General features: G+C 30.1%; 1 protein-coding gene across 6 annotated transcripts in view; it reads right to left on the bottom strand.

The window, feature by feature from the left end:
- Positions 1–2,053: 2,053 nt before the first annotated feature.
- The window catches only part of LOC129942950 (probable serine/threonine-protein kinase fhkB), a 430,564-nt gene continuing 418,311 nt past the window's right edge, over positions 2,054–14,306 (bottom strand). For all 6 annotated transcript variants that reach the window (XM_056052143.1, XM_056052160.1, XM_056052118.1 and 3 more), the window contains 2 exons: positions 9,742–10,201; positions 2,054–3,585 (listed from right to left, as the gene is read on the bottom strand). In XM_056052143.1, the coding sequence (XP_055908118.1) occupies positions 3,427–3,585; positions 9,742–10,201 (619 nt within the window). In that variant the 3' untranslated portion in view covers positions 2,054–3,426. The remainder of the gene's footprint in view (positions 3,586–9,741; positions 10,202–14,306) is intronic.

The following is a 14,306-nucleotide window of genomic DNA, read 5'->3' as shown; positions in this document are numbered from 1 at the left end:
AAGCTTATTAAATTCCGAAATAAACACCATTGTTCAATGGGGATTAAAAAACGGCGTGGAATTTAATGCTTCGAAAACCCAATGCTGTCTTATGTATCGTTAAAGCGAAGTACATAGAGGAAACTGAGCATCTCGATATTTTCGGTATGTGTATCACAAACCACCTTTTGTGGAACGATCACACACGCGATGTCGCCAAAAGTGCCGCAAGATGTTTGGGTTTTCTAAGGCAATGCAAGAAGTTTTTTTCCCCCTCTGATCTGGCTGTTATTTACAAGACTTATATACGTCCAAAGCTTGAGTATAACTCCCATCTCTCGGCTAGTCCTCCTGCAACTTATTTAAGCCTCTTGGATAGAGCATTTAAATTAATAGATGGTAATGTCATCATAAATTCATTTAATTCGCTTGAACATCGTCGTAAGGTTTCTTGTCTGACCCTTATTTACCGTTATTTTAACGGCTTATGCTCAAGTGAAATAGCCAGTTGCATTCCTCCCCAAACAGTTTAACCGTATTCCTCGCGCTTCCTTCGCGCACCGACATCTCCTTTTAAACCCTCTCTCCTCTTCCTAATGCTCACACTGTGCCTCTGCATAATAAGGGTAGTAATATCTCCTAGAGTGTGTGCTTATTATAAAAAAAAATCTCCTAGTTTCCTAGTTAGCCAGAGTCTCTGCTATCATTGGCCTTAACGATATAAGTTAAAACACCCTTGGCTTGCATAAACTAAAAATATCATTTCCATAAACGCTCGTGAACCTAGAAAGAATCTTCAGATGAAGAGATACAGAGACTTACTAAAAACACAACATAAGGGATTCTATGTCTGTCCAAGGCATGATGAGCCTATATTTTAAGGATTGTTCAGACATTAATTTAATTCAACACTTGGGTTGATTGAAATTAATTAGGTTTTTCTAAATCGTCGCCACTTATACAAAATTTTTTGATGTTTTTCCAATGGTTGTCTCTTATGGAGTCGTATTGGTAATCATTTAAAAAAAAACGAGAAAGCTGAAACTTTCTTTATACGTCTTTAGCACTTCTTGAAAAGTGTTGTTAATTTAGAGTCAACAAACAAAACATTTACCTACAAATTTCAAGTTGGTTTTACAAATTTTTAAAGAACTTCATGTCTTTCATGGGTTTTGAGCAACAAACAAACAATCTAGCTTTATTTCCATTCTAGCAGTTTTCAAAAAACTATGCTCTAACTATTAAAGTCCCATTTCAAATATTTTATTTTAGTTATCGTTGATTATCATTCTGGAAGCATCCAAAGCCATGCACGAAAAAGCTTACCCGTTTTAAAGATTGAAGGCTGAAAATTTCCAAACTCAAAATTAAAAGAAAGTTTTTTTTTGTTTGATTTAGATTTTTTTCTTTTATATTCAAGTCATTTTTTCATACTCTATTGACTAAATAAAAATAAAAATTAAAATACTGTATTCTTTTCAAATAATTGGAATTTATCGCATCTCCTCCTACTTTCTTGATGTCAAAATTTTTGACATTTACATTTAAAATAAAATAAAAAACAAAAATTAACAAAATTCATATTTAAAAAAAAAGTTTCTATTGTAACAAAAATTATTCAACAGTTTTCTTACTTTGGATTTAAATTTAAAAAAAAAGTACACAAAATTAACAATTAAACAAAAAATGTTGATAAATTAACAAATGTTTCGTTAAGCAATTATTTGAAATCGGAATTTAAGAAAATAATAATAATTTTTCGAGCTTTGAATTTTATTTTAAATGTTACTAATTGTGAAGTGAATTTTTGCTTTAAATTGAATTTTTTATTTAACAATTTTTCGTATTTTTTAAATTAATTTTACACTCAATGTGAGCGAATATCTTTTTTTGTTTTTACATTTTTTCTTTTATTTTTCTTCCTCTTCATTTTATCATCATCATCGTTCATCATCATCATCATCAATTCCATAAAGCTACTCTTAGTTAATTTACAAACTAATTGATATCTTTAGATTTAAAATTATTAATAATATTAATGTAAAACTGTGCATTTTTACATGAATTTTATAGCGTTTTTGTTTTTTTTTTGTAATTTGCCAAAAAATTTAAATAATTTAATATTTATTTAGAATAACAGAGAAAAATTTAGTGTATTTTGTTTTGGTATGAGTTTAAGTTTTACTGAAATATTCCGTGAAGGGATTTTGAAAAATTGAAATCTTAAAATTTTGAAGATAATCACAAGTAGAAAAAATGACATATTTATGCTGAGGCATCAAAAATGCATAAATTTCTTTGTCTGCCGCATTGAAGCATTTTGGGCCTGGTGTTTTTGAGGGCATAATCGTCCCTCATGAATGCATATTCTCTGCTGCAAGCTATCAAACCGGGTTAGAACTCAACCTAACCGTCGGTTTGAAGCCCCGCATAATCGAGATATTTAACGTACTTCATGAATTGAGGTTCGTCGTTAAAAAGTATCTATGCAGATATTTTTGAACTCCTCCATAAATGAATACATGGTTTTATTTTGCATTTCTTTTTCTTTAGATTTTTGTATTTATTCATTAAGAATTAATTATTTTTAAATAAAACTACATATACAATCTGGTAAATCTCAGTCTTGTCGAAAGCAATTTTGCAGCAAAAAATAATTAATAATTTTTTGTGTAAATTGCTTTGTGTTTACAAAATTTCTCTTTCATCTTCTGTGTGTGGTTGTGGTGTGTGTTTTTTTTTGTTTTTGAAAGTGATCTTGGTGTAATTGAGTTTAGCAAAAGATTTCTGTTTTTTGAGAGTTTATACATATTTTTTTCTTTTTCTTTAAACAAAGCTGCAGGATGATGAAAATGTCTTTTGTTTTTAGTGTTTAATGATCGTGTATCTGAATTATTATGTTCTCATTCTTTGGAACTTTTAGTATTTTGATTTACAGTTTACAATTTTCAGTTTTTTGTTTTTCAATCAATTTTAAACAACAATTGAAATTAAATTAATTAATATTTAATTTTTTGCTTAATAATTATGGACTGTTTTTTTAATTGTTTTTTGATATTTTTTTTTCTTTTTTTGCTTTTCTATTGGCGCTTAAGCTGAGAACATAAAATTAATACAGATTATTTTGTTTCTAAAATTATCTTTTGTCTATCCCATATAAATAATAGGAATAATAATTGAGCCCATATCTAAATTAAATATAGGGATGAACTCGATTTGAGAGGAAAAATAATAAAATAATTTAAATTTTAATTTATTATTCTTATATTCAAATCTTAGTTCTAATACATATCCTGCGGGCATTTGTTAAATAATTATAATAATAATAATAGTATATTTGCCTCATAATTATTTTCTTTTTTTTCTTAAACTTTTTCTCTTTTGTTGTTGTTTTTTTTTTCTTCTTGATCTCAATAATAATTATTATATTATATGAATTATAATAATTTAGTAGACAAAGATTGTTTTAAGTTGAGGTTTCAACTCTGGTGGTATTGCTGGTGCTGGTTCGGCCGGTTTTTTCGCGACTAATCGCTTAAATCTTCCGCTGAATTGCTTTCGGAATCCTTTGAATCCATGTTTATCATTGGCATTTACTATTGCATCCTAAAATGAAACAAAAAAGAAAAAGATCCATAAGTATGATGTTTTGATATTTTTTGTTTTATAGGTTTATATTATTTTTAAATATGATGTAGAAGGTGCAGCACAACATAATTCAACAAAAATAACACAAAAATGCCTTCAATTTAAAAAGTTATGGCTTGTTTTTCTTAATTGGCGCCCAACGTGGGTTTAATTTTCTTCGTTTTCACTCTATTAATTTCATTTTTTAGCTTTTGTATACCATCGGAGATTGAATTTAGAGCAAAATTGAGTGTTTTTCTATAAGATTCTTTTGTATCTTTGAGATAAATTTGAATATCTTTTACTTTAAACTTTCTGTGAAGCTTTAAACATTATGAAATAGTGTGTGATTTAAACAAAGATACTTAAGTTTTTGCTCATTTTGCAAAATTCCATTGCAAAAGAGGAAATTGTCATAGAAAGACAAAAAAAAACAGTTTTACAAAATACAACATTATTGAGCTAGTTTCACATAGCACAGACACAGAAGCCTCTCGTCTCACCTCAACCCTCTTCCCTCGTTCAATGTCAATTTAACGTTCATTTGTACAATCTCTCTAAGCACCAACATCATGCGCCAGCTTCGTGTTACCAACCAACTAAGTTTTGAACATATAGGCATATAAATGTAGATATAGAGAGAAAATGAGTAAGAGAGAGAGAGGGATAAAATTAAAACCAAGACAGAAGGAAAAATATCTAGCTATATAGGTTCATAGATACATTTACAATCTGACTTGGTTGGTAATATCATTTCTGGTCGAAGAAAAACACTGTTGGAAATAACTGACGTCGCGTCGTATAGTCGTCGACATGATGACGACTATAAACGACGCTGATGAGTTTCATTATAAAACAACTATACCATAGATACAACTAAAGGTAGATATAACAAAACTAATATAAGAAAGAATTGCGATAAAACTTGAGTGTGGAAAATATAAAATATAACAACAAAAACAAAATTAATATAAAATATCCGGATTGAAGCTCAAAGCCTCGTTTCCATTTAAAAACCACACAACGACCCATATAGGAGGACTATAATGGTATATCTATCAGCTGTGTATAATCTATCGTTGTATTTGTGTTAAAAAAACACAAATAAGCCAACTCATAATGATCGCGCTTGACAGAGATGTTACTAAGCACGATTCCCGCAAAACCAAAATCAAAAAGAAACGATTTAAATTTCAACGGAAAACTCAAAATTCCCAGCAAATTTATACGCAAGGCACAAAACTAAAGGTCTGCATATAATGTGACTGATGTTGAAGTGGTGTTGTTGTAAATCGTCATCATCATCATCATTGTCGGTTATGTCGTGGCTTTATGGATTTGCCAATCATTTCTTTCTTCGTCTTTTGAAGTCTGAAAGTTTGTTTTATTAAGTTTGTTTTTGCTTTTTAGCTTGATAAGAGATACAAAACAGCACCGTTCGGCTCATGGAAGCAAATGTATATATATACTGTGTATCTTAAACAAAAAATAAAAACCAGAGCCATAATATCCACAAATACAAAGATACATTTTGTTGTGGCCTATTAATCCCAAACCTTGTTTTCTTTTTTGTTCCAACCAACCAACCGAACCGTTGAAATAAGAGAGACAAAAGCGCCAAGTCAAGTCATATGGCGAAGCGAGTAACTAACTATATGCGATATATCTGTGTGTATTCAAAAAAAATGAGGTTTTTCTTCTCTAACTTTCAATGAAATGAAATTCACCTCTTGACTTTACAACAACTGTTGGAATAAAAAATCATTCGAAAATCAAAATACAACACAAATTAAAAAAAAAAAACAAGACCAACAAAGCAAAAGCATTGAAGCAGCAGCAGCAGCAGTTTTGAAGTTTTCTATATGTATGAATGTGGTTTTCAATTAGCCTCGCGTTACTTTTAATTGGAATACAATTTAAAGAAATAAAAAAACGAATCTTTGGAGTAAAAGATACAAACAAACAAACAAAAAAAAAAACAACTCAATGTCTGGTTGAGAAATTCAAGTAAAAGTATCTTTTATTACTTAAGATACTTTATTCAATATGAAGTGAAACTCTCTGAGTTTAAATTTTCACTTTTCAAAATCACTTGAAAAGCATTTTGTGACATTTTAGGCTTCAAATTGCAAAAAGATACAAAAGTATCGTAATTGGGAAAATGTATCTAATGTATGTTTAATAAAGAAAAAACACAAATCAAGCACCAAAGTCGACAAATATCTGGAATTATGGATCCTATGATCCAAATTAAAGTATCTTTGAGTATAAATAAAGTATCTAACATAACTCAGGACAGTATAACATATGCATAAAATACTCTTACATCACAGAAATATCTGACAAGTCCTTAATTCTAGTTTTTATTCCTATTCTAATTCAATCTAAACAACATCTAAGTAAAATTGAAGAAAAGATACAAAAGTATCTACTTTTTTTTGTTTGAAAATGTATTTTTAAATTTTCCGGCATTTTAACAACCGCAATTTTCAGCTAGCTGTAGCAAAAAAATAATGTTTTAAACGAAAATGTGTTCAAAAATAAACTAGAGTTCGTTCAAATGTCGTCGTATTTTGACAAACAAAAAAAAAACAAGACACAGCCAGACAATAAAGAAGACCATATAGCTCGCTCGTCCAAGCCAAGTCAGCAACAAGTTTATTTTTATAGAAAATTCAGAAGGTGATCTTGACTATTTCTGTCTTTTATTTTATATATATACATTTTTTTTGTGTTGCTAAAATTGCAAACAAAAATCAAAAAAAGTCACGGGGCATAGGAAGAGGAAAAAAAGAATAATCTACAATTTGCATAAATTTAGACAAAAATAAAAAGAAAAGAAATGAGAGATATTATTTTAAAATCTCTTGTATAAGATTTAAGTGTTTTTCTTTTATTAATTGCAAAATCATCTAATTAGCAAAAATACTGTTTCAATAACTATCTTAACAGCTGTTCTCTTTTGTAATCAAAGAAACATAATCCATTGACGTACGAAATCTTCATTCCTGATAAAAAATAACAAAAAATAAATAATTAAAAGATGATAACCTGCGCATTTCAATGTTGTACCTACTACTGAACATTTGTTTAAATATCAAGTTTATAAAGTATTTTGTGTTTGCAAATTATACACAAAAACAACAAAAGAAATGAATTTTAATTAAATACAAATATTTTGTCATCAAAAAAAAAGAAGATTGTGAGAAATATTGTATCTATTTGATACAAGATACAATGGCATCACTGTTACTGATACTTTTTTAAATGTTGTTTTTGTATCCGGTTAAACGAAAATTAAAGACTGAAGAGGGAGATGGATCTACAATAAAGTCGAATCAATAGCTACACCAGACAGATACACTTTACACTCCTCATTACTTCCCTCATATCTGATATTTTGTTTTGTTTTAAAAATGCCATAAGTAAGCATTTTCCCCCCTTTTTTTGAAGTTGTTAAGTTGTCATCGAAAATAAAAAGATCATTGAAGTTAAGTGAATAATAATTTTTCAATCAGACTGTACCCGTATTTCCAGATAGGTTGGATTTTAATTTGTATTTCTTTGTGTTTTAATTAATCCAGTACATTAAATTCAATTATTGGTAATATCCAGTTTTAATAAAACAAAACAAAATAAACAAACAAATTAAAAAAAAAGAGTAGACAAAAGTTTTTACAATTTAAGGATTGTCTGTCTGTTTTTTTTTTGCCTTATGATGGCCAATGAACTCTCAGGCTTCTTAGACTCCTTGCGTGCAGCAGAAGGGAAGGACACCACATAATAGCTATTACTGCAAAAAGGGATAAAAACACCATTCGAATGAAATAAGAGAGGGAGAAACAGGAATTGCTTTCGATGCCCTTCCTTTGCCTCTACAGGACTTTTTTCCTTTTTTTGTTTCCTTAGTCTAAAGGTACACAAAGGATTTCGCTTAGTTATAGTTAGGTAGGGTTGGCAGCCCTATAATCATTCTTCTGTATAAATCGATCAATGAACTTTTTAAAAACGTACCTACCTACCTACATTTATATAGAATCTTCATGTCTGGAAATGCTTGAGTGTTAAGTTCCATTTTTGCCTCTCTCTCTCTTGTTTAAACTTATATTCGTTTTTTTTTCGTATTGTTCCTTATTCCCAGTTTTGTAACAAAACGAAAGCAACAACAACAAATAATACGCTGGATTATTATAAGAAGACTGGTTGTTGGTTACGCCGAGCTGCTGATGGTCGGTATTTATTTTTAGTTCGAAAAAAAAACCAATCCTATAGAAGACTCAATAGAACAGTCTTGAGAGCACCCATGCTGATTTTTAAGCAATTCCCAAAAGGGATTGTAAAAACCAACAAAAAGGGAAAGAATACACGAGTTTGGTGCACTAACCTATCTGTCTTCTTATCCTGGCAGCTGGTGCAGCAGACGCAGCAGCAGGAGCAGTTGCATTTTTGTTTAGCAATTCCTTCTGCTTGCTGCTCTCTGTACCACACTCTTAGTCTTACTATAAAACTGCTGGACAAGACCTAGGGCAACAAACAAAACCGTGTAATTGAGTATTTTTTTCTTTTCTTCCTTTTTGTATATACAACAAAACAAAATGAGTCTTTGAACTCATGCCTTTTTGTATCTGCAGTTTTTATAATCTGTGAAATTAAGGACATTGTGCTGAAACATGTGGTATGCATTTGGATCGAAGGAAATTCTAAGAATGTTTTGCATTTGTACCTGATTGATACTACCTTTACAATTTGGCATCTTTGTTCAACAAAATTTAAGTCATTTTAGGCCTAAGAAGTCTCCTATGATACTGACGTATCGTAAGAATACAAAATTTATGAAAAAAGATACTTTTGTATCTAAGAAACAGTTCGAAATGAAATTGCATCCAAAATAATAAAATATAGTCTTAAAAACTCTCTGTGATATTTTGATTGAGTTTGTGATGTTGACGAAAGAAAGAATTTCTCCAATCCTTCAATCAAAGTTGAATAATTGTGTGATATTTATGGTCCTTAAGTTTATTGAAGAAAAAACACAAATCAAGCACCAAAGTCGATAAATCTCTACAATTATGGATCCTACGATCCAAATTAAAGTATCTATGAGTTGAAAATAAGTATCTAACATAACTCAGGATATTATAACATAAGTTCCGTGATGTCTTATGTGACAAATAAGTTGAAGAAATTGTTGGTTGCAGTAACACAAAATATAAGCTTGAACATTTTTGAATTATCTTGTAATATTGATTTTCAACGGAATATCACATAAATAATACTTAAATTTCGTTTTGAAGCTGTGATATCTTTTAAGATACAAATACAAAAAAAGATTTCACAAAATTAATGCATAAGTACAAATTTCTGTCAATATTTCTGTGATAAGTTTGTAAAATATTGATTTGTCTTTAAATTCCTGTGATATTCTATCCAATTCTTATTTGTATTGAAACATTGAATTGAATTTACTTGAAAACGCTTTTATAAATCGCTGTTTCTTTTAAAAGATACAAAACTTCAGTCATACATTTTATTGATTTGTTGAATGACTTCCATTGTAAACACAAAAATTGTTTCCAAATAAACATTCTAATAAATTTTCAACATTATTTTAAAGTTCAAATGTTAAAAAAGGTATTTGGTAGATACATTTCATCTATGTACATAGGTATAGATACTTTTGTATCTTGAAAAACAGAGAAACTGTACAAAATTGTTCGTTTAGAAAACACAAACAAACTTTTAATATCAAATATTTTATGGATATTAGTTTTTTTGTTTAGTAATTCCTAAAGCTTGTTTCTCGGATAGTGAGTTTTTGTAATTATAATAATTTTTGTGTGCATTTTTATTGAGAATTTGATTTGATTTCAAAGTTCAAGCATGACTGTACTTGACCGCAATTCTATGCATCTTTGGCTTTTCTCTTCTTCTTTTTCTTTTTCTCCTTCTTCTTTTTGTATGTTTTTTCTTGTATTTTTGTTGCTTTGTGTTGTGTTGCACTGCCACCCAACAACAGTGAAACTCAAAAAAGAGAATGTAGTGATATTTCGTTTTTTGAAACAAAATAATATGATTTTTGATAAATGAAACATGATTTTTAAAACAATAAAACATAAAAAAGAATTGAGTACTTACAAAATTATTACTGCAATTATAGATGTTTGGTGTTGGGGCTTTTGGCGGAAAGACCCAACCGTTTGACGCTGGACTCTGACGGACAAATGTCACTGATTGACCGTTGCTGCCATTATTGTTGCTGTTGCAATTTCCATTCGAATTGATTGACGACTGAAGATGCAGATTGTTGTTGTTGTTGTTCATATTGGCGTTATTTTGATTATGATTTGCCTCAAAACTAGTTGTCGAAGATGATGTTGAAAACATTTGCTGGTTGTTTTGACTGCTACTATTACTGCATTGACTGCTTGTACTGTTTCGATGATTGTTGTTTTGATGATGATAATTGTTATGTTGGTGATTGTTGTGCTGATGGTGGTGATTTTGATTTGCAGGCGTTGTCGCAAATGTTGTTGTTTGAGCCTCAATGTTTGTTGCCGGACTGGCTGAGGATGTCTCTTCACGTTTGCGCAATTTGCTACGAACAAGACGCATTGTCATTAGAGTTCCTGTACTTCCGACCATATTATATTTATATTTTTTAAATTTATTTAAATAATTTAATTTATAGCTTAGAAGAATGTTTCTAGTTTTTTTTTTTTTAATAAAAAATTAAAAAAATATATATTCTTTATCACAAAGAAAATAAGAGAAACTATATATCACAGTTCAGTTCAGTACGCGGGTTTTTTTTTGTAGTGTTTGATATGATGTTTACAGGGGGGCGGGGCAGATATAGTGTGAATATCTTTTTCTTTTTGTATTTGTTTGTTTTTTTTTCAAAAATCGATTTATAGATTTTGAATTATTCAAAACTATATAAATATACTTTGAGAAATGTTTTAGCTTCTGCTTTTTGAAAGCCACAATTTTATATAAAATATTTTATATTTCTTTTTGACTAGAAAATATCGATTTTGTGTGTGTTTTAGCTGCTGCACTTTTTGATGATATTTAATAATAATTGATATGGATTTTGGTGGTGGTCTCAATAAGTTGATATTTTTTCTTTTTTTTTTAAGAGAAGCTAATTTTTTCTTGAAGATGTGAAATTTCGACAAGAGAAAAATTAAAGCATTCACTTGGAATAAGAAACAAATTGTTAACTGTATGCCACTAAGTAGTACATTTGATTAATAAGTTTTGTTCGCCCTATTTTGATAGTTTGAACTTGGTTTGATGTCTCAAATGATTGCACGTTTTTCTGTTCTCATTTATTTTAAACTTTGAAACTTTTTGTGTTTTGTTTGTCAAGCACTAGAGAGATAGATACTTTCTCTTGTCACAGATTGATTTTGTTTAAATATATTTTTTTTTAATATTTTCGAATTCAAAACAAAAATTTTGCGAAAAACCAAAAACAATGCGATTTTATTTTCTTATGTATCTTTGAGATACTTTTTAATTTTTTTTTTGTGAATTTGTTATAGATTTCACTTGCACGAAAGCGTGTGATTCACTGAAATACTTTTTAATTGAAATTAAAAAACAAATTATTTTTATTTTAACAAATTTCTCTGCTCCTCTTCTCTGCAAAGAACCGCGTTGTTCCGTTTAACTAGAGAATATGAGAGCAGGCTGATGTTGTGTCGAGCATTTATATAGCCCCGCTCGCTCAGCACGATTAATATTCGATTTTTCTTTTACAAACTTTTTCTCGTTTCTCGTTTTTGGTTTTTCGCTTTTTTTGCTCTTTTTTGTGTGTGTATGGGTGTAAAATGGCTGTGTGTAGAGTAATAATCTCTCTCTGTGTGGTGTTTGGTGCTTGGTTTGATATTGTGACGTCATTGATTGAATATCTAAACATATGTTCCGTTATAGTAGTTGTTGGATTTTATAAATTTTGTCTTGTGTGTGTGAAGAATAAGCCCCTATACACACACACATACATAGTGAACTACTGAAGTATCTATAAAGTGCTATGGCTACGGTTGTGAGTCCATAAGCAAAGCAGGGTTACCACGTACTGTACTTTAGCTCCTTAGCTAGATTTTAAAATATTTTTAGTCGAAAGTCAGAGCCGTACTATTTTACTATAATGCGACCTCTACATTTGAGATTGTTAAGAAAGTAAAGTATGACGTTGGGCGCCATTTATTAATTATGAACATATGTTTAACAACTTCAAATACAGAGTCCAAAGGGTGTAAAATAATAAAGTTACTATAAATTAGATTTAATAGTAGTACCCGTTTCATGATGGTTAGTGCGTTGGACTGTCATGCCAGAGGTCTTGAGTTCGATCCCTGCCTATGCCATCTTAAGTCTTTTCACGTATACTGCCTCTTGCAAGGAATTGACAAATTCTCCAAGAGTTATTCTTGTCATGAAAAAGTGCTTTCTTAAATCAGCCTTTCAGATTCGGCATATTAACTGTAGGTCCCCTCCATTCCTGACAACATTACTCGCACATAAGAATGGTTGAGAGTTGTAAGTCACTAGGCCTTAGTTTTCAACGGACTGTTGCGCCACCCAATTTATTTATTTTATTTAAACAGGATTTAATAGTAACTCCACTAATTTACACCCCTTCGACCTCTATCATTGAAGTTGTTTAGAAAGTAAAGTTTGGCGTTGGGCGCCATTTATAAATCAAGAAAATATGTTTAACAACTTTAAACGCAGAATTCGAAGGGGTGTAAAATAGGAGAGTAACTATAAATCTGATTTAATAGTAACTCTACTATCTTACACTACTTCAATCAATCAAATAAAATCAAATTGTGTAATAAGTGAAATTTGGCGTTGGGCGCCATTTATGAATTATCTAATTATCAAATTTTTGTTGAATGCCCAACTTAATACGATTTGGCTAATCATAGTTTTATTATTTTCGAGCTGTCATACTAAACTTTGTGTTGGCAATTTTTGCAAAAGTTAGCTCCTAATCTGGCAAGCCTGATATCGCGTTGAAGTTAATTGAAGGAAGTATCTTTCTATACAGTGAATCTGTGTGAATGTATCTCTGTTATCGACAGAACGTATACAAGTTTAATTTTCTCACTGCATTGAGGTGTTAAGGGAGTGTTAGTGTTTAAAGACACGATATCTTTTTAGAAAAGCGAGGTTCTATCGTTTCTTTTTGTTGTTGTTTTTGTTTTCTCATATAAAATTTTACTATTTTGTTTAAACATATACGTTACACACTCTGCTGCTGTTGCTGTTGCTGGTGGAAATTATATTCCCTCGTGTAGATTCCTAAATAGATATCTCACTATTTGGTGTGGCAGCAGAATTGAGGAAATTATGGAACCGTTTTTTGACGACGTCATCAGTAAAACAAATATACTCAAAAAATATATGTTGATATAGAGAGACATACATACACTAAAGTATAAGTTTATTATATTCTTTCTGTTTGAATTTCATTATTTTTTATACACGCTTTGTTTTGGTTTTTGCAGTTGGTAGGTGTAGCTTCCAACAGAGGCAGCAACAGCCTAGCAGCAGATATCGTAAATTAATGAATTTTATACGACATACATACATATATATCAACAAATATCAAATGACTGTATATTCATCATTAAAATAAAATGTCGTGTGGCAATGACAAAACGAGAACCCTACCTCTTTAACTCTATACCTCTGTTTTTCTGCCTACCTACTTTACAACTTTATGCATTTTCCTCATATCTATTTGTATAGCTATAGATTTGCGAGTTTTGTATTATGAATTTCCCATCAAGACAAATTCACATAGATACAAAACCTACTTCGAGTATTCGTATGCTTACCTAATAGAAATAGGTTTTATTTTTCTTCTTATTCTGTGTCTAATAATTATTACTCTTATTGCGAATTGTATCCCTATGTAGTTAAAAGATTTCATTTGAAAATGCATCTAATACCTTTGTATATAACATTTTAGAATGGCGGCGTGTCGTGATATGGCGCGTCGCGTCAGAATTATGTGTTTCTTTGTTTGTTTGACCGTATTCTTAATATTCTCAGGGTTAGCACGATATATGTATCTGAGTCAGCTGTACAGTTGAGTTGAAAGCAAACAGTAACTCCACTTGAAGTTTTGCGTTGGGCGCCATTTATGAATCATGGAATTATCAAATTTCCGTTGATTGAGATGCTTTTCGATTTTGTAACAGTTTTTTTGGCAGTTTTGAACAAATATATAAATGTTTTACAGTATATCAAACCAACAACAATAAAACGGTTGTGGTGTTTCGCTATTATTGAGAAAGAAATCTGAGTTGTAAGAAAAAGCGGTGCATCCAACAGAACCAAGATAGGTGCCTATTTCTTGTGGGGAAAACCGGGGTTTTTTCTTATTAAACATTTTTTTTATAAATAATTATTCAAGCGGTGATTTGTATTTAAATTTTTTGTTTATAAACAAATTAAAAAAAAAAAACAGAAAATCGAAGTAAAAACCAATTTTACTTTCTATAGAATTTTACTAAGATGAACAAAAAGGGGGAGTATTATTATTTTGGTTGAGGGGATTTTCGATTTTTAATTAACAAGTCAATATATGACGTTTGTGTTATTATATTGCGCGTTGAATATATATATTTTTGTTTTATCGTACACACGAAATATAAACATACATAGATTAGGTACTTGAA

The sequence above is a fragment of the Eupeodes corollae genome, chromosome 1 (genome assembly GCF_945859685.1).
Source record: "Eupeodes corollae chromosome 1, idEupCoro1.1, whole genome shotgun sequence".
NCBI classification, from domain to species: Eukaryota; Metazoa; Arthropoda; class Insecta; order Diptera; family Syrphidae; genus Eupeodes; species Eupeodes corollae.
This window is presented reverse-complemented; position numbering and strand designations above follow the sequence as displayed.